The 25,227-nt window shown below is 56.2% G+C and overlaps 3 protein-coding genes across 5 annotated transcripts; 1 reads left to right on the plus strand and 2 right to left on the minus strand.

The window, feature by feature from the left end:
- Nucleotides 1-2,065: 2,065 nt before the first annotated feature.
- Nucleotides 2,066-4,341, plus strand: PPIB (peptidylprolyl isomerase B). 2 transcript variants are annotated; one of them, XM_054077581.1, is made up of 5 exons: nt 2,066-2,206; nt 2,620-2,733; nt 2,849-2,942; nt 3,635-3,819; nt 3,964-4,341. In XM_054077581.1, the coding sequence occupies exons 1-5, from the start codon at nt 2,153-2,155 to the stop codon at nt 4,084-4,086; spliced, it is 570 nt and encodes a 189-aa protein (XP_053933556.1). In that variant the 5' UTR covers nt 2,066-2,152; the 3' UTR covers nt 4,087-4,341. The 2 variants fall into 2 exon arrangements, with proteins under 2 accessions (XP_053933556.1, XP_053933557.1); XM_054077582.1 differs by having other exon boundaries at nt 2,091-2,308.
- Nucleotides 4,342-4,907: 566 nt separating this feature from the next.
- SNX22 (sorting nexin 22) lies at nt 4,908-8,912 on the minus strand. Of its 2 annotated transcripts, XM_054077870.1 has the most exons (8): nt 8,739-8,857; nt 8,416-8,566; nt 6,152-6,196; nt 5,988-6,071; nt 5,789-5,893; nt 5,630-5,724; nt 5,379-5,452; nt 4,908-5,240 (listed from the first exon to the last, which is right to left on the minus strand). In XM_054077870.1, the coding sequence occupies exons 2-8, from the start codon at nt 8,482-8,484 to the stop codon at nt 5,086-5,088; spliced, it is 627 nt and encodes a 208-aa protein (XP_053933845.1). In that variant the 5' UTR covers nt 8,485-8,566; nt 8,739-8,857; the 3' UTR covers nt 4,908-5,085. The 2 variants fall into 2 exon arrangements, with proteins under 2 accessions (XP_053933845.1, XP_053933844.1); XM_054077869.1 differs by having other exon boundaries at nt 5,988-6,196; nt 8,739-8,912.
- Nucleotides 8,913-12,002: 3,090 nt separating this feature from the next.
- On the minus strand, nt 12,003-23,704 carry SNX1 (sorting nexin 1). The gene is made up of 11 exons (XM_054077868.1): nt 23,538-23,704; nt 19,494-19,596; nt 18,453-18,589; nt 17,489-17,555; nt 16,240-16,283; nt 15,099-15,240; nt 14,535-14,613; nt 13,997-14,072; nt 13,064-13,177; nt 12,825-12,916; nt 12,003-12,214 (listed from the first exon to the last, which is right to left on the minus strand). Exons 1-11 carry the CDS (start codon nt 23,664-23,666, stop codon nt 12,067-12,069), a joined length of 1,131 nt encoding a protein of 376 aa, XP_053933843.1. The 5' UTR covers nt 23,667-23,704; the 3' UTR covers nt 12,003-12,066.
- Between the last annotated feature and the right edge of the window lie 1,523 nt (nt 23,705-25,227).

Below are 25,227 nucleotides of genomic sequence, written 5' to 3' on the forward strand. Positions count from 1 at the left end.
AGTAGTGCATGGTGTGGGATCTCACAGGACCTTCTCACCACTTTGTGCTTTTACAGCCACAGACAGTCCAGCCCCGCAGAGCTTGGCCGAGGCAGGAAAGCTGAGGAAGGGCTCTTGATCTTGAGGAAGGGCAGGGACAGAACGAGGGAAACAGTTTTCAGTTGAAAGAGGGGAGATTGAGGTGAGATCTTAGGGGGAAATGTTCTGCTGTGACAGTGGGGAGGCCCTGGCCCACGTTGCCCAGAGAAGCTGTGGATGCCCCATCCCTGGAGGTGTTCAAGGCCCGGTTGGATGGGGCTTGGAGCCCCTGATCCAGTAGGAGGTGTCCCTGCCCATGGCAGGGGGTGGAACTCTATGGGCTTCAAGGTCTCTTCCAACCCAAACCATTCCATGAGTCTATGGTGGCACTGATTTCTCCCTGCTCCTGCACATTCCTGCTTCAGGCATCCTGGATAGCAGAAAGGGCTCAGCCATTGATTATGCAGAACAGAAAGATGTGAACCACCCTAAAACATGCTGTTGCATGGTATCTGTGTTTCTGGAACAGCATCTACGGCCCAAGTGGAAGGGCACTGCCTATTTGTCTCTGCTGGCCGGGCATACCAAGAGCCTTTGGTTCCAGCCGAACTAATCTCAGCCAAGCCCCTCAGCACACGCTGAGCTGGAAGGTGGGAATGACCCAGGCCCAATAGCCCAAGTGCCACCTTTCCCTGCACCTCTGTCCACTTGCTAGGCTGTTGTGTAGGAAAAAAAGAAGCCCTGGGCCATATCCATGGAATCAGCAGCCAGGATTGTGAGGTTTACAGTGTGCCAATAGCTGCCGCTTATTTATTCTCAGTACAGAGAAAAGCATTGAAGGAGCTACCACCTATCAGCCAAACACAGCACCTTTTAAAGCAGCCTTCCCTGTATCTGCACAGGGTGACACCAACAGCTCGACTCCCGCTCTTAGGAGCTGCTCCATGCTGGGATCTTTGTCAGGATACTTTTTCTCCTTCCGTTTCCCAGCCTTAAACGAGGTATTTTTAACATGAACTTTCATTTCCCATTCCCAAAACCTTGGGACACTCGTGGACACACTTCTGAGAAGGAAGTCAGACTTCAAAGTTTCTTTCTCTGCCCTTTGGAAAACTGCATCTCTCCCAGGCAGTTCCTGCAAAACTTCGATTAACACCGACCCAGAACTATTTGAGTAGATATAAAAAAACACATATAATTCCCACATATAAACTAATTCTGTCGAGGTTTGAGCAGTCCTGAGTGTTCAGGGCCAGCCTGGATGGGGCTTGGAGCCCTGCTCCAGTGGCAGGTGTCCCTGCCCATCAGGGGGGTGGGAACTGGATGGACTGTGAGGTCCCTTCCAACCCAACCATCCCATGGTTCTATGACTGTGCTAAGCCAGACATGGAACCTGCAATACTGCAAGCATTTGTGTGTTTTACCACAGTATTTAGGAGGAAATTGGGACCAGATCTGGTACTGAAGAGAAATCCCGGCCTCTCTGAGGAAGGCTGCTCACTTCTCTCCTTCTTGTGCTCACCCCGCAGTCTTTGCCACAACCTCGACCCTGGGCTCAGCTCTGGGCCCTCACCCCAAGGACATCGAGGGGCTGGAACGTGGTCGGCAATGGAACAGACCTGGGAAGGATCTGGAGAACAGGGGTTGTGGGAGCGCCTCAGTGCCCTGGGGCGTTTAGCCTGGAAAGAGGCTGAGGGGAGACCTCAATCGCTTTCTGCAGCTCCTGGAAAGGAGGATGGAGCGAGGTGGGTACTGGGCTCTACTCCCAAGGAACAAGGGATAGGACGAGAGAAAATGGCCTCGAGTGTCCCAGGGGAGGATGGGATGGACAGGTGGGAAGCATTCCTTGACGTGAAGGAGACAGCACAGCCCTTCCACAGGCTCTGCATGGGCCGCCAGCGGAAGGGGGAGGCACTGGCGGGCCCCGCCTCCAGCCCCCGCGGCAGCCAATCCGCGCACCGCGCCTGCCAGGCGAGGGGCAAACGTGGCGGCCGCCTGTCGCGCCGGCGCGCCGCCCCCTCGAGAGGTGCCACTCCCTATTCCCCCCCTTGGCGTCGTTGGTCGCGCCCGGGCGCTGTAGGGGGGGAGGGCGGTGACCGCGGCGCATACCACTTCGCGGCGGGGGGGAAAGCGGATGCGGGCGGCGCGGCGGGCGCTGTGCACGGGCTGCGAGCGGCGCAGGATGAAGGTGCTGGTAGCGGCGGCGGCGCTAGGCGCCGCGCTCCTGCTCCTGCTGCCCGCCGCCTCGCGGGCAGACGAGCGCAAGAAAGGGGCCCAAGGTCACGCCAAGGTCGGGGGGGGGCCGGGGCGGGGATCAGAGGGAGCCGTGGGGCGAGGCAGGGGCCAGGGGGCTCGGGGGTGTCGGGAGAGTTCCTTGGGGAGGGAGGGGGGCGGGGGAGGATGGGGCGATGAGGGGCCTTGGGGCGCAGATAGGCAGGTGGAGGAGACCTGGCGGGGGGCGAGGGGGCTTGTGTCTGGCCCAGGGAGCTTCAGCCTGGTTGGATTTGGTGACTCCGGTCTGGAGGTGGGTGGGCCGGGCAAGGAGATCGGGCTCTGCTGCTGCCCCCCCCCCCAGCCTACCTCTTCCCTCCCCCCCTAAAGGTGTTCTTCGACTTGCGGATCGGCGAGGAGGATGTGGGCCGCGTCGTCATTGGGCTCTTCGGCAAGACGGTGCCCAAAACAGTGGAGAACTTCATGATGTTGGCCACCGGCGAGGTGAGGGGCCAGCGGCTGCTGGTTGGGCCTCACCTGGCGCCCAGGGCAAAGCTGAATGGAGGGGGCTCCAGTCTGACCTTTTGCCTCACTCCACTTTCTCCCTCCCCACACCTAGAAAGGATTCGGCTTCAAGGGCAGCAAGTTCCACCGTGTGATCAAGGACTTCATGATCCAGGGAGGAGACTTCACCCGCGGAGATGGCACTGGAGGTAAAATCTGGCCCACACCAGCAAGGAGACCCAGCTGCTGTCTGGAAGCAAAGCTCCCAACCCACTGCTAGGCCACCCCCAGACCGCTGTGGAGCTGGAGTGCGGTGCCGCAGTGGAACCTGTGGGCAGGAGCGGGAGCAGATCTGGCAGGGATCCGGCTTGGCAGCAGACCTGGGTGCTGGGCAGGGTTGGACACAGTCAGGCTCAGCTGTTCTCGGTGTAAATGTACCTCTGCCCTGGGAGGACCAGGGGCCCCCAGCTGTGAAAACTTCCCTCTGCAGCAACTGTTGCCTCTGCTAGGCATCCTAGCTGCCAGGATGCATTCAGTCCAGTGGCAGCAGGGTCCAAACCTCCCCCCAGCACTGGGAAAACGTGAGTAAAACTAGCACTGTCAGGACTTGGGCTTGCGAGCTCTTCCCTGAGCTGCTCCCACCGCAGCCTACAGCTGAACGGGATCAGGTCTGTGCTCATGCAGCCTCTGCTTCAGTCCTGTGGGAGCACGATCCCACCTGTCCAGCTTGTGGAGTGCTTTTGGCTCCCTCCAGCAGCTCATGGTTCCGTGCAGCCCAGCGCCACCAGGAGTTAATGTCCCATGTAGAACACCCCACTTAGCCTGCAGAGAGAGCCACCACCATCACCCATGCACTGATGTATTCCATCAGAGCAACACAACCTTTTTATCTTGATCTTAGGAAAAAGTATCTACGGGGACCGCTTCCCTGATGAGAACTTCAAGCTGAAGCATTACGGCCCCGGCTGGGTGAGCATGGCCAACGCTGGCAAGGACACCAATGGCTCCCAGTTCTTCATCACCACGGTGAAGACGCCATGGCTGGACGGCAAGCATGTGGTCTTCGGCAAGGTGTTGGAGGGCATGGTAAGGGTGGGATCGAGTCCCTGGCGGAGAGCAGGATATGCAGGGGCTGCTTGTGCAAGCTGGCAGTAGGCTGGGAGGGGTCATCTGGGACAGAGTCCAGTCTGAGCTAGCTCTGCCCCAGTCTGACACCTCTGCTCTCCCCAGGACGTGGTGACAAAGGTGGAGAGCACTAAGACAGACAGCCGGGACAAGCCCCTGAAGGATGTTGTCATCGCCGACTGCGGCACCATCGAGGTGGAGAAGCCGTTTGCCATCGCCAAGGAGTGATGGGCCCTCCTGGCTCTGCCACACGGTGTGTGGCCCTGCGCTCTGCAAGGGGCTCATCTGCCAAGGGCTGTGGACCAGGGGCTGCCCAGCTCCCCCTCCACACATTCCCTGTGGGCCAGGGGTGGGTGAGCAGCAGCAGAGCCTTTCTTCCCCTGCTGCCTTCCCCCAGGCAGGATGGGGTGCCAGCTGCTCTTCCCATCGCTTTTGTAAGAACAACACAAACCAATAAATGTGACCAATGTGTTTTTTAAAGAACTGCCTCTCTCTTGTGTTCAGAGGGGCCTGGATAACTCAGCATCCCTGAGTCAGGTGCATCCCTCAGCCCTCCAACCCCCTTCTTCCATATTCCATCAGGCTGAGGATTCATCATAGAATCACAGAATGGTTGGGGTTGGAAGGGATCTAAAAGCCTACCCAGTCCCCACCCCCTGCCATGGGCAGGGACACCTCCCACTGGATCAGGGGCTCCAAGCTCCATCCAACCTGGCCTTGAACCCCTCCAGGGGTGGGGCAGCCACCACTGCTCTGGGCAACCTGGGCCAGGGCCTCTCCACCCTCGCAGGAGAATATTTCTGACTGAGATCTCACCTCAATCTCCCCCCTTTCAGCTGATAACCGTTTCCCTCATCCTATCCCTGCCCTCCCTGATCAAGAGCCCCTCCCCAGTTTCCTGGAGCACCTTTCAGCACTGGAAGCTGCTCTAAGGTCTTCCCTAGAGCTTTCTCTTCTCCAGGCTGAACAATTCTGCCTGTTGTTCAGGAGGTGCTCCAGCCCCCGGATCATCCTCATGGAATGATGGAGCACAGACATCTTTTGCCGGGCAAGCCCAGGTGATTTATTGCACCAAAGCCCAGACACTAAAGGGTTTTCCAGCTTGATTCGGAGTCCAAAGTCTCCAGCTGCAACCGCAAAACAGAGCTGCTCTCCTAAATAAGGTGCCTTGGGTGGTGATGGACTTGGCAAGCAGCTGTGCTCCCTTTGGCTTCTCCTGTTCCTTTTTCAGAGCTCCAGCAGTGACACAGGAAAATTACTCATACCATAGGGATCCTTCCCTTGCTGGCTGGGGTCTCGGGGTGCTGCTGGGGTTGGGGCACAGTGCAGGGGGAGGTAGAGCCCCTGCAGGACCCCGCTGATCACTGTGTTGGGAAGCAGGTCTGCAAGGAAAGGCGGGGCTGGAGTGGCTGGCTCAGGCCCCATTAAAGGAAAAATACATTTTGGGGGGAGGGGACAGAAGAAGCTCTTCCCTCACAGGCATCGGCTCTGGGGACCAGTGCCCATGGTCCTCTCCTTACCTGTGCCTGGTGGCCACACATAGGGGTCAGTGCAGAAGCCAACAACAGGACGCTGGAACGGTGGGCAGCTGGCGCTGCCAGGGGAGAGGGGACATCAGTGCCCAGAAAAGAGTACTGCTTTCATTCTGGGCAACTCAGATGCGTGCCAACCCTCATGATCCCCAACCCCATGTCTTGGGGTGCTTCAGAGGGATGAGGGCACTGTGTGGGATAAACCAGAGAGCCTGCCGGCACCATGAACAGCCACTCACAGGGAACTGCTGGTCTTGGGGTCCTGCTGGCAGTGACGCACCTTCAGGAAGTCCAGCACGTCCTGGGGCAGCTCCTCATTGTGGTACAGGACACCCTGTGTGCACCAGGGAGTCAGCACCCCAGCCCCACTGCCCAAGCCGCTGCCAGCTAGGACTCACCTGGAGGTAGAGCTCCAGGCCCTGCCGGCGCTGCTCCAGCACCTTAGGCATCCAGTTGGGGACGTGGCGGGGTGGGAAGTCGGGGACCTTGCAGGTCTTCTTGATCTGGGACAGAGCACAGAGGATAGGATGGCGGCGTGAAGGCGAGGCTGGGGGCTGCTATCCCCTTCCTGTGTCCCCCACCGCACTAGGCTCTCACCTGCTTGTGCAGTGCCTGGAACTCGCTGTAGCGCTTGGCCACAGTGTGCCGCCGGCCGTTACACAGCACCTCCACCCGGAACACCTGCAGTGTTGGTTGTTGGTTGGCCTCCAGTCTCAGCCATGATGGCCACCATGAACAGCCACTGCAGCTTCCAGCCTCACCATCACCAGTGGCCTCCCAGTCACCCTCCTGCCTCGGGGTGGACACTGGGGGGAGAGAGAGAGAGAGAGAGAGAGAGACACCCCCACACACACACCCCCACACACACCCCCACACACACACCCACACACACACACCCACACACACACATCCACCCACCCACACACCCACCCACACACACACACACACTCTCTCTCTCTCTCTCTCTCTCTCTCTCTCTCTCTCTCTCTCTCTCCAAGACAGGCAGAGACTTCAACCTCTGGGGACCCCCTCCCACCTCCCGGGTCGATGGGGGTGCCATGGGAAGGGGCAGGGCCCCAGGAGCAGATGAGGACACATAGCCCCCAAAAGGGGAGGCGCATAGAGACCTTCAGCTCCTGATGTCAATGGGGACAACCTCTCACCAGGACAGATGGGACCCTGGTGCAGGCAGGGAGCTTCAACCCCCACCTCTCGGGCACGTAGGGATACAAGGGGCCCTCCAAACACCAGGGCAGAGAGAGACCATGTCCCCCTACTCCCCTTTTTCCCAAGGCATGCAGGAGCCCTGGGGACAGACAGGGCACCCCCAACCCCTGGGGCAGTGGGGATCCTGGCAGGTGGGGGGAGAGAGGAAGGGAGGGTGTTGGTATTTGGGGACCTCCAGCCCCTGGAGTTATGGGGGTACCTAAGGACAGATGGGGCCCAGGGGCACTCCCCACACACTCCCTCACTGCATTCCCCAGGGCCAGAGGGAACCCCCACCAGGGCCAGGGACCTCCCCTAGTTTCTAGGGCAGAGGGTTCCCCTGTGCAGGGACCCCTGTGGACAGGCAAGGAGCTCCCCCATCCCTGGGGCCACGCGGGGATATCATGAGAGGGGGCTCAGACAGGGGCCTCCGTTCCCTGGGCCAGGGACACCACCACCCCCGTCAGGGACCTCCACCCTCCAGGGTCCCATCTGCCCCTGTCTCCTCCCATCCCTGGAGAAGATGGGAGCAGGCAGGGACTCTCAGACCTTGGAGCATGTAGGGACATGCCAATCTGGGGAACCCATCATGCTCTTGGGCAGATGGAGACAACCCCCTCCTCCCATCCAGGGCAGGAAGGGACTATGACCCCCCTCCCAGGGCAGAGGAACAGCCACACACCCACGCACACACACACACGGTGTCCCAGGGCATTTGGGAACCCCCAAAGGACAGGCAGAGGCACCCAGATATCCCCCCCCACAACGGGTCAGTAGAGATACCTCCCAGATCAGAGACATCTCCCCTTTCAAGGACAGAGGTTCCCCAGGCAGGGACCTCCACCCACTGGCCAGGGTCCTGGCCAGGGACCCCTCCTTTAGGGGCAGAGGGTCCCCTCCAACAGGGACCCATAGGGGTGGTTCAGGACCTCCAGCCCCTGGGGTACACGGGGGCACCCCCAGGCAGGCAGGAACCTCCACCCAGTGGAGGCCACTTGGGGATGTCCAACCACCACGGGGCAGGGGCGCCCTCCACCACCACCTCCCTCACAGAAACTGGGACCCCCCTGGGACAGTCAAGGACCCCTAACCCCGGGGCATGTGGAGATCCTCACCCCCCCTTTTTCAATGGTTCCCCCAATATGGGCCCTGGCAGTCGGGGTCTACCACCCCCAGAGGTGACCCCCAGGCAGAGACCCTCCCACCAGTCGAGGGTAGGGGTCCAACCCCCCACTCCATCAGGGACCCATGAGAGCAGGCAGAGACCCCCTGCCCCCCCGGGGACCATAATGATCACCCAGGGGGCTCTTGGGGACCCCCAGTCTCCTCCTCTACCTTGTGTGAGGATGAGACCCCCAGGAGAAGGCGGGACCTCTAGGACAGACAGGACCCCAAGGCTGGGGAGGGGGCAGGAAGGGACACCGGCAGGGCAGACAGGGACCCCTGGGACAGAGACCCCTGCCCACCCCCAGGGCAGAAAGGACCTTCCACTATGCAGTTAGAGGGGAACCCGGGGCCAGGCACAGCCCTCCCTTCACGGGCAGAGGGGTCCCCAGCAGGGACCCAGGGCAGGCAGAGACCCCCGGCCCCTGGGCAGGTGAGGATCCCCCCTCCCGGCACTCGGGGACCCCCGACCCCTGGGCAATTGGACACCCCCGGCGGGGACACCCAGACCAGCCCCCCCAAGGTGAGGGGTCCGCACCCCCACCCGCTCCCGAGGACCCTCGAGGACCCCCAGCCCCAGCGGAGGGAGACATCCTCCTCCACCCTCCCGGGCAGGGGGAACCCGCAAACCCGCACCCCGCATCGCGCCCCTCACCGTGTGCGCCCGGTTGGGGCTGCGCGCCCCGGGCTGTGTCTCGGCCCCGGGGATGGAGATGGCGATCATGGCCCGGGGTGCGGGGGCACAGGGACCCCCGGGGATGTCCTGCAGCCCCTTCGGAATCCAGAGGCACCGCGCAGATCCGGGTCTGCAGGGACGAGGGGAAAGGAAAGTGGGAAGTCGGCACGAGCTGGCCTTTCCCATTTTCACGGGGGATCGGTTTGGGCTAAATCCGCGGCCGCAGGGCGGAGGAGCCGAAGCCGCCCCCGCGCCACGGGAGCATCGCAACCCCGGACCAGGGCCCCCCCCGCAAACCGCACCGGGGCCCCGCTGAGTTCAGATCCTAAAATCGGGCACTGAGACCGAGGCGGGAAGGCAGAGCCTAATCGGGAGCAAGGGCAGGTGGCCGGGCAGCGCCCAAGGTCACCCTGTCCCAGCCACAAGGCAGAAGGTGCCGCTGCCCCCCCCCTCCCCCCCATTACCCCCGGCTCGGCCCACGAACAGACAGAGTCTGGGTGCCACGATATAAGTTTTATTACATAAGTTTAATGGCACTGTAGGAGTAAGATAGTCGTTAGAGCCCTAAAACCCAGCCTGAAAAATATACATTTGACATCTATCGTAACGCCCCCAGCGCAGTCTGGTCTCAAAGCAGGAAAGTAGTTTCTCTTCAGTAAGAAAATATATGTTGCTAAATGAAAAATATACAGTTAGAAGAGTTACTGGCTCGCAAGCTGCTTGTTCGGGGGTTAAACCTCTACCAGCTGCAGAGAGTAACAGGTTCATCCGCTTGGAAAACAGGAAGAGGTATCATGTATACAAAAAAAAGGCAGAGTTCAGGTACGTTTGTGTGCTCGGTTCCATTAAGAAATGGCCTTGGCTTCAGGCAGGAATGCTTCCCAGTATTTCACCAGCTGTGGGGAGGAGAGAGGCAGAGTCAGGGGTGGACTGGTGCTTTGCCAGCACAGTTCAAGCCCAGAAGTGTTTGTTAAGGGGCAGAAACCCCTTCACAAGGCACAGACCCCATCCAAAGGCATCGAAGGGGACACAATGGCTGTCTTTCACCCTGCTGCAAGCCCTGGGGTTCATCCCTCCCACACATGGGGAGCAAGCTGCACGTTGGGGGTTCACCCTTTAGCAGGGCGCAAGCTTGCCACTGCTGAGATTTGAGAGGCAAAACCACAGGGGCCAGGGACACTCACCTGCTGCTGAGAGGTTAACAATGTCTCCAGGTACTTAGTGACATGGTTTCTGAAGTCCTTGGATTTCTCTTTCTAGAAGAGATGGGTGCAGGAGTGAGCACAAAGTTGAAAGAGCCACCAAAACCCTTCGGCTTTTGTCGGGGGAAAGGCCAAACCACTAGGGTTTCCCTGTTCCTCCTACGGGTCCATTGGACAATCTCTGCTGTGCACGTGAAGCAGGCAGGAGATGATGACAAGGCTCAGCTCTGGCCAAGGCTGATAGCTCAGAGAATCTTTCCCCACCTACCCTCATTTTCAATGGGTATGGACAGAAGCTCCCTCCCAGGCACAAGGCATTCAGCTCTGCCTGCAGCAGCGACATCGCAGCTCACCACACATCTGGATCCACAAACATTGCCAAGTGCTGTGCTGGAGCAGGCTCAGGAGCCCAGGTGACCCTTGGCCAGCCCAGGCTGCTGCTCCCCCCAGCCAAGGCACATCAAGGCCAACCAGCTGGAGAGCTGCATGCTGAGGGCTGAGCCAAACGTACCTCAAACCGTAATCACTTCCTTGCGGATGACACTAGAAATCCGTTCGAAGTCCCTTTCGTACTGTGTCACACGAGACTCCCACCTGTGGAGAGAGGAAGTGTGCTGTTTTCAGGGAAGAGGAGGTGAAGAAGCTCTCCCTCCCCTCCATAAGCAGTTTCGTAGCCCATGACTGCTCACACAAGGGATGCTGCCGGAGCAAAGCTCAGCATTTCTGGGCCTTGCTGTGCATGGCAAGCTGCATCCCCTGCCTGGTGGAAGCTCAGCAAGGAAGCCACAGAAAGTGGGCTCCTGCGAGCTTCCGTGGACTGATGTGGGGCCTGCCCAAGGCTGGCTTATACCTTGGCACAAGCCCAGCAATAGATACCCATCCCTTCAGCTCAGAAGGTGCCCTTCTAAGAAATTAGCTGAGCAGAGGCCCTGGCGTTCCTCATTCCCTACCTCTGAGATCTCCTCCTTGGCCTGCTGCAGCTTATCTGGTTTGTTGGCCCAGAGCCGCCTGCGCCTCCATCTCCCTCTGCTTTCGGCAGCATGGGTCTGGGCATCCTGCCTACCGCTGCCAGGTTGTTCATGCGCTGGTCAAAGGCTCCCTGGAAGGAAGGAGCAGGGACTGAGCAGAGGCAGCTGCTAGGAGCTCTGCTGACAGTTAAAACCACACCTTTGGCAAGGCAGACAGCAGAGCTGTGTCCTCACTGATGTCCTGGACCCAGCTTAGCCAGAAACCAAAGCTCAGCCAGATACTGGACTTGCTCTATGAGCAAAAAAGCCCAGGTGCAACATCAATCTCATAGTCCAGGAGCAGCTCTGAGACCGCCCTCCCCTAGGGTTTGGCAGGAGACGCACTGGAAAAGACCCAGCTACACATGCAGTTTAGTACAGGCCTGGATAGGCCTGAGGCCACCGAATGAGCTGGCAGCATCCCAAGCATGATGTCTAGCCTGTTCCACACTGGGTCTCCACCAGGAGCTCCTGCAGAGCCAAGTGCCTACCGCTCCCGCTGGCTGCACAGTGTTCTCCTGCAGTGGCTCACCTCCTGGCGTCTGCCAGGAGGCCAGATGATTTCAGCAGGCTGGCAAATCACCTGCCCAAGCAAGGAGGACCCATGAGACTTCTAAACGCACCCAGCCAGATGCTTGAGAAGCGGAAAGTCATGTTCAATAGCCTGTTCAGCAGGAGAGAGCAGCCAGGAGACAGGTAGCATCTGGGCAACACTGGGCTCCTTACCAGAACTCCCCAGGTAACACTTCTTGCCTCCAGTGCTATCAAGAGGTCATTGGTCCTGCTCTGGCAGCACCCACAACGCCTTCCAGTACAGACCGGCAGCAGACCAAGGAGGCTTGTACCTACTCACTGGGCTGCCTTCTGGCCTCTGCAGCATCCAGAAACTGCCCCAGGGACAGGACAAGCCCAAGGTAAAGCTGCCAGACTCCACTTGGAACTGTTTTTTTTTCAACCCTGTGTACCAGGCAGGCTGCATGGACTTGAAGGACTCAAGCTCTCCCCAAGCAGGTGCTTGGCAGTATCTATTTACAACACCCAGATCACTGTTTGACCAGCTCACAGCTTCCACAGTAGCTGCAGCCTTCACCTCTGGAAGGGCTGAAGGTCACCTACGAGCTGTGCAACTTGCTCCACTTCCTTCTCAGAGAACAGCAGCACAGTCAGGTCTTGTTTTTTCAATCTAACTCACTCCAATGTGTGCACAACTGAACAAGATGCAAGTTTTGCCCTCTGCCTGGAGAGATCATGGGCACTTCATACCCTATGCTTGCATTTAGAAGACCTCCTGGCACAGCTAAGCGTAAAATACTGTGCCATGATAGGCAGCAGAGCTTGACCCAGAGAAGTGCTTACCCCTCACAACTGAGAGGAGGCGGATGTAGTCTCCCAGGAGCTCAGCCAGGAGGAAGAAGTCATTGTTAGCCTGTTCCTGGTGTAGCTGCCTCGATCTTCTCTTCCACCCTCAGCCAATTGGGACAATGCCGGGACAGGGCCGTGTTTGTCCCTCCGAGCTCCCCAGCATGGCCAGGCTCTTTGCAAACTGGGCTCGTGTTCAACGCTAGCTCTAGCGAAAGGAATGAGGAGAGTCAGCCAATGGGCCTTGCTACACCCATTGCTGCACAAGTAAAGCCCCCAGCCCAAAGTCAGCCACCGAGCTGCTTCCCTGTAGCCCCAGAAGACATTGGCTGGAAGAAACCAGCACGGTCTCTGTCAGAGCTGGCAATTCTGCAGCACAGGAGGAGGAAGGCTAAGGCAACTCCAGCCAGGAAGGAGAAGGGAAGCAACGAGTTGGAAGGACAGGCATTGCTTTGCAGAAATTCATCGAAAACACATAGAGAAAGAAAACCATTCCTGCTCCCTGCCAGAGGACAGCTTGGGATTAGTAAGGAGATCAGCTCTGCTCAGGTTTGCTACAGCAGGCCTCCATCCTGCAGGACACCACTTCAACACTGCCACACAAAGGTTGTCGGGCCAGACAGAAGAAGGTGGGATTATTACCGTTCCGCTTCTGTCTGCAACAATGAAGAGACCACTCACACACCAACACCTTCATAGTGAGTGCAAGCACTCCCATAATCTTCTCAGAGATGCTCCTTAGTACACCCATGCACTGCCTGAGGTTTCCACTGCTATTGACCAAGCTACAGAGGAAGGCAGTGCCACACCTCCTCACCAATTCCTGTGGTTCACTAGCATCTCAACAACACCGTGCAGCTTCCGCCAGCCGCTGGTCTCACACTCCACCTCCTGCAGCTTCTCCTCGAACCACTGAAATGGATAAATCCAGAGCTGATTCCCACAGACTGCATCGCTGACAGGGCTGTCCTTGTATCCTGCTCCCAGAGCTTGAGCTGGGGGACGAGCTGGCAAGCTCTGCGCAAGGACGAGGCCAGCCAGAGGTGTCCACACACTTACTATGTCCGATTCATTCATCTTGATGGTCATTTTGCTGACAGCATCCGTAGCTTTGTTGAACATCTTCAGTATTCCTGCTCCACTCAGGGTCTGGGTGCCTACTGCTCTTGGTAGCTATAAAGAAACAGAGAAGTTTGCTTTGTCAGACAACAAAAGCAGCTGGGCAAACAGCCACCACGATGGCATTGTATTCCTGTGTGGATCCCTTGACAGGCGAGGCCTCTGCTCCGGGATGGATGGCCGCCATAGCAAACCTTAAGCAGAGCTGATCTCCTTACTAATTCCAAAGACATTTAGCTCATACCAGTATTTCAAATAACAGGATTGGAGTGGTTTTCAAACAGATGAGTTCCTAAACCCTCTACACAGCCACAAACTGTTTCGTTCCAGATAGGACCTGCATCCGCCCGGCAGGCAAAGTGAGGCATTTCCATGATGTCTGCTGCTACACCATGAGCCCTCCAGCACAGCGTTAGTGTTGGAATCACTCCCTCTAGGTTTTCCCAGGGCTCAGTCTCTTTAAGACTGATTCCTCCAATTCGGGATACATAGTGGGCATGGTCATGCTCTCTCTTGCAGGAGCATGGTTCAGTACAGAACCAGTGCTCCCTTGACACCCGAGCTATCAGGGACCTCCCTCACCTCCAAACTGCAGGCTACAACTCCCATCATGAATTTCAGAGAACAAAGACTACCTGTGCTTTTCAAACACCACCATGATGAACAGTAAGCCAGGCCAAAGCTTTGTTATGAGTATACAGTGCTTAGACATGCAGAGGAGAGTTCTGTTCTTGTCACCACTGGTTAAGAGCTCTTATGGCGTCCTGCTGCCTCTCAGTAGGCTTTGAAGCATGATGTCTCACTAACTCCATGTGCACTCTTTCCTTCTATACTCCCAAGGTACTTGTAGCTATGTTATTCTGCACTACTGACCTCCTCCTTTTCCAAGAACTCCCTGACGTCAGGGTCCTGCAGCATTGTTGGATGGCTGACCACTCTCCGTAGGTACCTGTAAAGAGGAATGCACCCAGAGTTACTTTGTTGCAAAGCTGGCTGCGAGCCATCCCCACGAGCTGCAACGTGCTCGCAGTTTACTCCAAAAGGGCAGCTCAGTAGCTGGATCTCAGGCCCAACTCATTCTACTGTTCTCATTCACCCACGAGTTAGAGATTGAGTTGTGTCTCACCTGGTCTGCACTATTTGCACCACTACTTAAAATCCATATTTTTGGGCGTCTGAGACAGTTCAGTTCCCTCCCTGCCCTGCCAATGGAATTTGGTCTGATCTGGGCCAAATACCATCCAGGCCTTTTGAAGCAGGAGATTGTTTTAGAGTCAAAGCAATTCTCTGCAGCTGCAGCTCTTTGACAGTCTCCAGGCTGGCTTCAAACCTGGAAGCAGATGGCTTTTCTGGCGTAGGGAGGAGAGGTCAGAGGCCCCTCGCATGAGGGGATAGCTGCTGGGGCCTGTACCTCTCTAGAGCAGCCCGTCTTTTCTCTAGGAACTCTGCAGAGGAGGAGTCTTCTTTCCCAACTTTCACTTTGGTCATTCCTAGCACAGGAGGAAGACTCAATTAATGAATGAGCACAATCAGGGTGACAGTAGAGGAGAGGCATTGTATAAGAGGGATTTCACTTTGCATCAGCAAGAGCTACTTAGAAATTTAACATCTGCTTATGCCCAACACCCATCAGAAGCCGACATCCGAAAAAGACACAGGCAAGACTGAAAGGGTCACAGGTCTGGACTGAAGTGAACAGCCACTCAGCGGCAGCGCGGCAGATAAGGTTTTACTCTTTTATATCAAGCAGATGTGGAGGCATCTGTGAACTCAAACAAGGCTTTAAATCCAGAGCTCCACGTATGGAACCAGGGTGTTGTCTATGCCACAGAACCCAGATTATTTTCCACTCCTGCCTCCCAGGGCTGCTGTGTAGCTTCCCTCTCAGCTTTAAGGCCACAGGCAAGCCTGTCCTTCAGGCATAAAGCTCACAGTGGAAGGACCAGTTCAGCTGCTCTGCACATCTGCCACTCACCTATGAGACTCTTCTCAGGCGGTGGAGGAACGATGAACCCATTCTGGGCATGCTTCTCCAACAGCTTCTCATAGAGACCCAGAAAGTCACTGAATCTCCTTTTCACTGAGAACTGCTTGCTCCTGAACATTGGCATGCTCGTCTGAGGGAAGAGACAAGACTAGGGTCAGATCTACCCAGGGAAGCTCACCCCTGCATGCACAGCCTTGCTGGCAATATCTGCTGTTACTTCTGTGGTGAAGTGGGACAGCTTGAGCTCTGCAAAGTGTGAGGAAAGAACAGAGCAAGTTTCAGCCTAGCTTTTTAGCAGCTTAGCTCCTAGCAGCTCTCCTTGGACTCAACAGCAGCATAAATCCCTCTAAATAACAGAGCAGCTGTTACTGCAGCCACAGGCTGCTTGGTAAGCTCTGCCTACTGCCTAATCCCATCATCCCTGCTTCCCACAGGCCATCATCCCTGCTCCCCACAGGAACTCAAACCGCTGTCAGGCCAGACATTACCACCTTAAGGGGCCATCAGTGGCTTTTGGCTGTGTTTGCAGAGCAGGAGAGGAGGCTAACAAGTTTCCTACCCCCTCACACACATCAGCTCCAGTCCACAGGATCCCTGTAGTCCCACAGACGCTGTACAGGTAGGAACAGCTTTTTCTAAAGCTCAGAGCAGCATCCCGAAGCTCCACGCAGGGCAGCAGCTGCAGAAGGTTCAATTCCTTGCAACTAGCTCAGGAGAGGAGAACCTGACATGAAACCATCTACAGCAGCAGCTCTTCAGCCAGAGCAGAGTTCAGGTTAGTTTAATCTGTTGCAACCGTCAGCACAGAACCACTGGCAACAGCCTTGGTGTCTCTCCCTAACAGATCCCATTCCTGCTGCTCTTTCCGACACTGAGCATTGCCAGGACTACAAAGAGGTAACTGGCTGAAGAGACAGCCTCCTTTCCAAGAGGTTCAAAACCTATTTCTCGGCAAGGTTCATCCTTTGATCTGTAGAGTAGGAATATAACTTCTGAATCCATCTAATAAGGCATTCAGACCTCCTCTCTATTTAGGTTACCACTGGCTTGGCTGAGATAGGAGAGTCCAGCTGCCTTCAGTCATGGAATAATAATGACACACACCTCAGAGGCAATGCATTAGACATACCTGTGTTGACACTTTGTAGGCTACGTACGCATTCATACCATCCCCTATGGAAAACAGAAATGAGGTTTCAGGATCACAAGACCAGCACTTTCCACCACCACATGAATGCAAAGCACAAGGCTCCTGCAGCGCCCCGGCCTGTGCCTGCCTCAGTGGTTCCAGTCTTTAACCCAACAGAGCCCTTGATCTTCGTAGGCACCTGATTGTCGGTGCTGGCAAGATGCTGCAGGACCATGGCTGCATTCCCCAACCTGACTGCTCATCTCCCCTTTCACTTCCTCAGGCAGCCAGCACCGACAATCAGGTGCCTGTTACACTGACAGCGCTTGGGCCGTTTCCATGCATCTGCTCAGCAACAACAATTCGGCGACTGTACAGCACATGAAGCGGTTTATTCAGGGGACACATATCAGATGGCCCCTAGCTGCATGTGGACAGAATCCGGAACATCACAGGCAGCTTTCTCTGGCTAACACAGAAATCCCTTTGCCAGAGGGAGGTTTACCTGGTAGTCCAACCGAGAAGCATCCTCAGAGGTCTGATCTCACCCTTAATTCACCTCTAATGTGCAAGTCAGTGCACCCCCCTGCTCCACAGATCCTGAGCCACAGAGGCAGAACAAGCTGCCACACGTGAGGCTGCTCCACTGGCTGGATCAGATGTTGCCTTGGGACCTTTGCACTCCAGGTACAGCCTTGTAGCCAGCCAAGTTCCTCTAACCTCCACTTTCAACACAGGGAAACCCTCTTCCTTCTCAGTTTGAAGCCAGAACTGCTTCCCCAGCAAGCACAGCTGCCAGGGAAGGTGCCAGAGCATGTTAAAATACACTCAGTTTTAGGTTAAGGCAGTCTTGCCTCACATCTGCCACCTGCACACAGGACAGTGCTGCCCAGAGGCCAAGTGACTACAGTTTCAGACACCAAGCTCTGATAATGCAAGATTCACGTTTCATCCTTCCACAAAAAATGCTCCTGGCTCCCTGCCTTTGAGGTCCCTGCCTTTCCAGAACCTGCTTCTGCCTCACTTGTTTGCAACCTAGGCATTTTGCATTGTGTAGCCTCATTTCTCCTAGATGCTGGAAGAAGTCTTGGAGGCATTCCTCCAGGATCCTATTTGTGGTTGCAGATACACTGGAGAACTGGAGCTGTGGCACACAGAGGCGATAGCTGCATTCAGTCCCATGGCCAAGTCTGGCTTGTCTGACTGTGCCTCCCCATGCAGGACAGGACGGGACAGGACGTTAACTCACCAACTTTCTCTGGGTCACTCACTCCTATGGTCAGCTCATATTTGTCCTCCTGTTCCTCCTCTTCCAGCTGTTTAGAGTAAGTACACAAGGACAGCAAGTTAAAACCAGAAATCCAGGCTTCAGTCCACCCCAAACCATGAAGTCCCATATATTACAGTGAGCCTGGGACAGAGCCAAGGTATCTCTGGCACTTCAGCCTGGCCAAGGCTGTTCTATAAAGCGCTTGAGCTTCTCACTTGAGCCCAAGCTACATGTTCCAAGGATTCCAAATAGCATTTGCCTTTACTACACCATGGTTTGCACAGGCTGATGTACAAACTGCTCAGCCACGAGCCTCAGAGCTCGGGCTCAGCTCCACACAAGACAGTTCCCTTTGGGCTCTTCTACATTGTGATTTCAGTTCTCATTTTAAACAGCGCAATACACTGAAGCCACACAGGTCGGTTGTGCTGTGCAGGCACATGGGAATGGAGAGCAAGGACAACACTTTCCTTGTCTCCAAAATAGCTCCTGTCTCACTAGAAGAGATTTAGGCCAAGTACCATCTGATTGACTGGGCTCAGCAGCCAGAATAAAAGTTCCACTTGAGGACTCTGCACTCTCACGTCACTGTTTATTCTAAAAACACACACAAGAACAGTTACACCAACTGCAGCAAAACAGCGTGCTAGAGGTCCGAGTCGGAACTCAGATCCCCAGGACCAGATCAGCTGTGTGATATCTCAGCTTTGGAAGCAGCCTGGACCACCACACCAGCAAGAACACTGTCAGGCTAACCCAAGCTCCACTTCAACAGTATCTCAGGCCATCAGTCTGAGACTGATACAAGCCAGGGCACTCAAATGCCAATTAATGTAACTGCATAATTTAAGAGGTGTGTTTACAACTAAGTAAACAGATGGGTTCCTCCTGATTACAGTCCGGAGCCAGCAGGGCAAGTTGGAAAGCTCAAAGCAATTCTCACCTCCTCGTAGCTCTTTGGAGAGTTTCTGGAAGAAGAACTTGCAGCTACTTCTAAAGAGGAGGCAGGATCGGATGCTTTGGCCGGCTCCTTCTTCTGGTTGTTTTGTGCACTGTCTAGAGACAGCTCGACGGTGGCATCTGTCAAAAGAAGTTTGCAAGGATCAGCCTCTACTTTCAGTTTCTGGAAAGGTGATTTCAACATTCTTGGAGAGGTGCATGGGATCTAGGGATAACAACAGGCTTAGTTAGCAAGAAAAAATCCATAGGGAGGACACCTGAAAGCACTGGGAAAGGGAGGACACTTGCAGGCACTGGGAAGAGCACAACTTCATGCATCTTCCCTGCAGTAAGAGCATCTGATCAACCCTGATGGAGAACATTAATCCAATGAACTTCTTATTCCAGTAGGAGCCACACATCCTCTCCATGCTGCATGCTAGAGAAGCTGCACACTAGAACAGTCAAAGCTGAGCTGGATTTTTACACAGCAGGTGCCTTCCCAGTATGCTTCTCCACCCAGAGGAAGTAAAAGAAGAGCAGGCATCTCCAGAACCAACTCTCTGATGACTCCACAAGGGGTGTCCCACCATGCTGGGCTGAGGGAGCCCTGACCCTCTTGTCTTCCCCTGCTGAGGGGTGTTAATATCTCCTGTTCCTTAGGAACGGCCCCATCTCTGCTAGAGATGCTTCCTCCACTTGCATGGAGGGAGGAGAAGGTAGGCAATGAAAGCCTTCTAACTCTGAGGAGATGCTCGCCACCTTACAGCTTAAGGTGCCAAAACGAAAGCAAAACCCATTTTAATCCTTTTCAGCTTCCAAATGATTAATCCAGCCACGTGATTATGCTGGACACCTGGAGGAGGCAACTCTGACCTTCCTAAAAACACCCCCAGAGCTCAGTGCTCCCACAGCGGACTGGAACACGAGTTGGAGGTAAAGCCCTGCAATAGTCTAGAACCATCCCAGACTTGTGGTTCATGTCTAAAAGCAGCTCACTCCCAGCCTGGAGATCCCAACAAACACCCAGCAGATGCAGACTCACCTGCAAATAAGTCCTGGTCATCTTGCTCTATGCGAACCCCATTCTCTTTGGAGATGCTGCTCGCAGGGACAGGAGATTCTTTTTTCAGTGCTGTGGGCTTGCTCTGCAGGAGAATTAAAAGCACATAAACCAGAGGTTACACTGAGGAATAGAGACTGGAGGACCACGCAGATCACCTTCTGAACCACTGCCACACACGGTTGCCACTGTATGTCTCACGTGAGAACAGTGGCCAGAGGACATCCCAGGCTGCTTCCCTCCCACCCACCCTTCATGGAATCACAGAATAGTTTGGGTTGGAAGGGACCTCAAAGCCCATCCAGTTTCACCCCCTGCCAGGGGCAGGGACACCTCCCACCGGATCGGGGGCTCAGAGCCCCATCCAACCTGGCCTTGAACCCCTCTAGGGATGGTGCAGCCATCCTACAATCTCTGCCAGCAAGGCTACACCAAAACATCCAAGCCATTAAGGACACCAAGTGTCACCTGGAACCTCAGAGATAGTTTCAACGCTGATTTTTAGGAGAACAGCAGCAGCCAGCAGGTCAGCGGGACATGCCAGCCCCAGGCCAAGGTCACAGCCCCAGTTCCTCAGCCACAGGAGTTGGGAGCAGTAGGCAGCAGAGTACACGCACATGCTCCTGCTCAGAGCACCTGTAACACATCCAGCCATGCCATTTCTAGGCTGCATGCCAGCACCAACACCGCAGGTGGGCAGCACCAGGGAACTGTAGTGAGTTCCAAGGCGTGATGGAGGGGTTCAGGCACTCCTGGAAACCAGCTTTGCAGAGACACACGTCCCCTTCCCAAAGGCCCCCTCACAGCAGAGACAAGGCTGCTGTAGCTGGACTCAAGTCAGATGCAGCCCTTGGTGTTTGCAATGCAATGCTTGCAGAACCTTGCACATAAGCACAGTTGTGAGAAGCCATCCACGAGCCTCAGGGCCAGGACTTGCAAACACAGCCACTTGGGCTGGCAGCTTTACTGGCAGGACCAGAAGAGTTGCTGGGAACAGGCCTGGGGGGTGAGGTGAACACCCACCCGAGAGCTTGGACACCAATCATCCCACCACACCAGACGGCAGAGCTGTTCTAGTATTCCCGCTGCAGGCAAGCACAACAGATGTGGGCACCACAAATCACCCCTCGTTCTGCAGGCAGACAAGGAAGGGTGAGTTATTCCAAGTAGGGATTGGACAGCAAGCACTATTATTTAGCATCATTGCTGAGAACAGAACAGCTCTCTGACAGGGAGTAAATCGAGCACTTGTAGCAGTGATTCCAAACTGACAGGCTTCATCCAGAGTGCTCTCTCCAACATGGAAACCTCATCGGCTTCCACTGCTCCTGAAGGAGCAAAGCGGTGCTAACACAGCTCCTGCTTGAGATGGGTCCAAATATTTGGTTACCTAGAAGATCAGTCCCATTTAATGGTGAGTACTCGGATGTTTTAGGATGTTTTCCTGGAGAAGAAAGCTAGGACCACCCCCAGTCAGATCAGAACAGTTACAGGCTGGAGCTACGTTTGCTAGTGATGGAGTGGTGAGCAGGGACCCAAGCAAACTTCACACCTAGAACCACAGAGTCCTCCAGACTGACCTTCAGATGGAGTCCAACCCAACAAGGGGGCTGTCACCACAGTGGCCTCACCAACAAGAGAGCTGCCACTACCATGGTTACCGGGTCTCATTCAGATCCTCTGCTTCGGCAGGAGTTCTTCAAGCTGGTAAAGAACACCCACTCTAAATGGACAAAGGAAGGTGGGCTCTGAAGTTTCCCAGCTCTTCAGCACAGAACAAGGCTCTCTGCTTTTGTGACCAGTTCTCAGTTTGCCTTAAATTCAGTTTCTAAGACTGAAACCACTTTTCCATCTGCTACCACAGAAGAGCTGCAGCCTCTTCTAGAGCAGCCCAGGACACAACATCCACCCTCTCCGAGGCCAACTCAGCGCACTCTGACCATCACGCGTGCAGGCAAAAGCTCCCTATTTGCCAAGTGAAAGCCTGATGCTTCTGCCAGGGAAGCAGACTCCATGCTAGAAGCACTGGCAACCCTAGGGAGGGCTGCGCTCACACAGGAACCCAACTTTCATGCACAGATGAACTCCATCTCTGTGTGTATTTGTGTCTGACCCAGACAGAGCACTGTCAACACCTGGATGCTGGCAGCTGGGCAGCTCTGTCTCAACAGCCCAACTGCCCCACTTCCCAGAAAATGTTTTGCTAACACTCAAGGGCAGACAGACAAGCAAAGCTGCTGGGTCACAAGGAAGAGCCAGGCATCAGTTACGATGGTTGCTCCAAGAACAGCAGCAGGCACTGATAAGCTGCTTTAGCTTCACAGACTCCCACACCACAAAGGCCACTTTATTTGTGCAAAAGCCGACAGCAGGGGGGACTTGGCCACTCTGGTAGCCTGCCTCTGCCACAAAGCAGCCAGCTGTCCAATGCACCTTCCAGAAGTCCCGAGAAGCTCAGGACCATCACCGTGCTGTGGTGCCAGCCAGAGGAACCAGCACCTTCCTCCTGCAAGGTCAGGGCTGCGCTGTCCCTTGTTATTTTCAAAACACACAACTACTGCTCAGTTTTGCCCAGACTGATGAGAGAGTTTTATCTTCACAGTCCCACGCACGGCAGAATCCAGCCATGTCTCCCCAGTCTGCTTTGTTCCCTGCTGCGGAGCGATCACGTCTCAAGGACACCAGGGCAGCACCAGGAGCAGAGCTCCATCGGAGCCAGGCAGAGGCAGCTCCAGCTTTGTGCCAACAGCAGGCAGATTCCCATGGTCTCCTGCTCCAGGCCTCCCCGTGCCCAGCCCTGGGAGACCACCAGGGCAAGGAAACTGCAGGCAGGAAAAGGCTCCTGGAGAGCCAACTCTGTCCACCCTGCCAGCAGGAAAACACCTGGGTGAGGCAGGCACAGGCCACGGTGCCAGCCATCACGGAAATGTGACCAGCAGCCTCAGCTCACAGAGCTTGGGAAACCAACCCTCGCAGCTGCAGCGTTCCAGCAGCAAGCCCACTGGAGGAGCCAGCTTCCACAGCCCCTCTCTCAGAGATCCTCACTTTGTGCAGATGCTAAACCCAAGAACCAGAGGCCAGCAGCTGGCTGGAGAGGGCTTCACACTGGGAAAGCACTGGCCAGCGTTGTAACTCTCTTCCTGCCAGCCAGTCGCTGCTTGGAGCAAACACCAGTGCAGCCAGCCAATACTGTCAGGAACAAATGTCAGTGGCCTTCAGCAACCAGGGATTCACATACAGGAGACTGCTGGAAACGGGGAAAAGTGCCAAAACCCTTCCCATTCCCACCTCCCTCGCCAGCAGGGGATTTGCACAGCCCCATAGTGACCTGCCTTGCTGAACAAGTGCCACCAAGCCTCCACAGTCTGTCCTGTGGTCACTTGCACTGCCACACAGCAGAGGAGGTCATGGAAGCACTGGTGACCCTCCCCACCGCAAGCAGGGGACGCTGGATGCCTCCTGTCACACCATTCCTGTAGCATGGGGGTTCAGCCCCCAGCAAGCACCACATCAGCTATACCAGCACCCTCGAGGGATCAAAAGCTGACACTGTGGGGAGGCAGACAGGGCTCTTTCCCATACAGCTCTGCTGCAAAGGCACTGAGCAACGGCTACTGGCAAGGCCTCTTGAGCGACTCAGACCCCGATCTAAGAGGACCAAGTCACAGGCAGCTGCCATAGCCCCGTGTCCCAGCCGTGCAAGGACATCTCAGTTTCCTTTGAGCTGCTTGGGTTCTGCAAGAATAGACAAGTTATAACCCAGGGAGGCACAGTTCAGCCTGGCACGAACCACTCTGCAGTCCCTGCTCCGTAGCCCCGGCTCCCACACAGCAGCCTCCTCTGCAGACCCCCCATGGCGCCTGGGGCGGCCTTGTGGATGGGGCTGACCCCAAGCCCCCCAGGACAACGGCCCAGCGACACCACCTCCCTCCCCTTTTCTGCAGGGAGGTTTTGGATGTTCCCTCACCCTTTTTTAACCACAGGAAGCTTCCCATACCCAAAGCCCCCGCCCGCCCCGCCACTCACGGGGCCGGTGAAGATGTCCTCGCCCTCCGTGTCGCTGTCGGCCGCGCCGCCGCCGCGGGTGTCGGGAAAGGGCGGGGGCTGGTGGAGGGCGGGCGAGGGGGAGCGGGAGCCGGCACCGCCCGACGCCATGTTCGGCCGCTTCCGCCTGCACCGCCCGCGCCGGAAGCCGCGCCCAGCACCGGGGCGCGGCCAGGGGCTGGTGGGCTCCGATTGGGCGGTGGCTCCGCGCGCTCCGCCCCCGCGCGCGGCCAATCAGCGCCTCCGCGGGCAGGCATCGCTGCGTCCCCATGGAAACAGGCGCGAGGCGCGCTCAAGGCGGGACGGGACTGTACCATCGCAGCGGCGGGGTGGGTGAGGGCTTGTACGCACGCACGCAGCAGTTGGCAGGGTCGGGCAGATGTACAGGCCAGAGGGGGGTTGCAGCGAGGTCGCAAAGAGGGCGTTTGCAGAGGCGAAAGGGAGTGTGCACACACACAACGCAGGCAGTGGGCGGGACCAGCGAGTTGGGAGGGGCGAGTGAGAGATGGGGGACGGCAGCGGGGACCCCTGGGCACGGACCTCAACACTCTCACCCATCACAGACCACCAGCGCCCCAGCCACGATGGCCACGGTCTCCTCGCTGCCCCAGCAGGGACAGCTGTGGTGCCTCCACGGAGCGCACCCAGCTGAGACCCAACGACCCAGCCGCGATGGCCGCCAGCCCCTCGCCACCCTGACCCAGATGTTGTGGTGTCTTTGAAGTCCCAGCCGAGATGATCACAGTCCCCTCCTCAACATGCCTACCACCACAGCCACCTTCCCTGGGATGCCTGATATCCAAGGCAGTCTCAGTCCCCCACTGACCACAATGGACATCGTCCCCTCAACACCTCAGCTGGAACAGCTGCTGTCCTGTCCATACCCAGAGCAGAAGGGCCACACATTCAGATCGAGAGTTTTGGGGAGTAGCCCAGGAGAGGCAATGCTGCCATGAACCACCTCCATCCTTCCCTCTTGCCACCTTTGAGTCCCTGCTAAACAACCCCTAAATGGAGCAAGCACAGAACACTCTTCCCTACATCCCAGGATGAGCCCCACATCCCCTAGACAGCAACCGCTCACTCATGGTGACCCCCGAGTCTGCAGGGTTGATGGCTCTGTTGGGGTAGCACCAGGAGTAGCCAGGTAGGGCCATAGGTAAAAGTCAAGCCAGGTGAGACACCTTGGACTTCTATCAGTTTTGGGTCAAGGGAGAAGATCTTGGTGTGGATAAACCCTGGCCTTGTGGACACCCCTCAGCTGAGTTAATTCACAGTGTAGTGCCCTAGTGAGGTGGTCTCGTTCTCCCTGTGGGAAGTGCCAAGGGGGTCCTGGGTGAAGTGGTTCCCCAGGTCATGGGAGAGTACCCAACAAAGCCAGAATATCCTTAATTTTTGCACAGCAGCACAGCGACCATCTCATACTTCCCCTCCTCCATACGGGTTGGTTGGCTCTCAGGCAAGGAGCACTCTGCTCCTCTGCAAACTCAAAACATAGCATGGCTTATCCTTATCCTGAAGGATTCCCCCCGTGTCCTCCTCTCCTCCTGTGAATGGGAGCAGCTACTGGTTCCATTCTACCCAAAATCCTCTATAGAGCCTGTAGCTGCGAGTTCCATCACCTTGCTTGCAGATAGGCCACCACACAGGCACTGTCCCACATTCCCTCAGT

The sequence above is a fragment of the Cuculus canorus genome, chromosome 12, assembly GCF_017976375.1.
Source record: "Cuculus canorus isolate bCucCan1 chromosome 12, bCucCan1.pri, whole genome shotgun sequence".
Classification (NCBI taxonomy): domain Eukaryota; kingdom Metazoa; phylum Chordata; class Aves; order Cuculiformes; family Cuculidae; genus Cuculus; species Cuculus canorus.

What these genes read in the sequence shown, in the direction of transcription:
- PPIB (XM_054077582.1), top strand. Translation starts at nt 2,153, where the DNA reads ATGCGGGCGGCGCGGCGGGCGCTGTGCACGGGCTGCGAGCGGCGCAGG. An exon ending in TGATGTTGGCCACCGGCGAG is followed by an intron (nt 2,734 to 2,848) that starts GTGAGGGGCCAG and finishes CCCCACACCTAG; the next exon opens with AAAGGATTCGGCTTCAAGGG. An exon ending in CCGCGGAGATGGCACTGGAG is followed by an intron (nt 2,943 to 3,634) that starts GTAAAATCTGGC and finishes TCTTGATCTTAG; the next exon opens with GAAAAAGTATCTACGGGGAC.
- SNX22 (XM_054077869.1), bottom strand. Translation starts at nt 8,897, where the DNA reads ATGGGGGGGAGGGGGGGGGCAGCGGCACCTTCTGCCTTGTGGCTGGGA. An exon ending in CTGAACTCAGCGGGGCCCCG is followed by an intron (nt 8,567 to 8,738) that starts GTGCGGTTTGCG and finishes TCGTCCCTGCAG; the next exon opens with ACCCGGATCTGCGCGGTGCC. An exon ending in TGTGTGGCCACCAGGCACAG is followed by an intron (nt 5,241 to 5,378) that starts GTAAGGAGAGGA and finishes CTTTCCTTGCAG; the next exon opens with ACCTGCTTCCCAACACAGTG.
- SNX1 (XM_054077868.1), bottom strand. Translation starts at nt 23,666, where the DNA reads ATGGCGTCGGGCGGTGCCGGCTCCCGCTCCCCCTCGCCCGCCCTCCAC. An exon ending in CTCCAAAGAGCTACGAGGAG is followed by an intron (nt 17,556 to 18,452) that starts GTGAGAATTGCT and finishes TACTCTAAACAG; the next exon opens with CTGGAAGAGGAGGAACAGGA. An exon ending in AGATGAATGAATCGGACATA is followed by an intron (nt 12,917 to 13,063) that starts GTAAGTGTGTGG and finishes TATCCATTTCAG; the next exon opens with TGGTTCGAGGAGAAGCTGCA.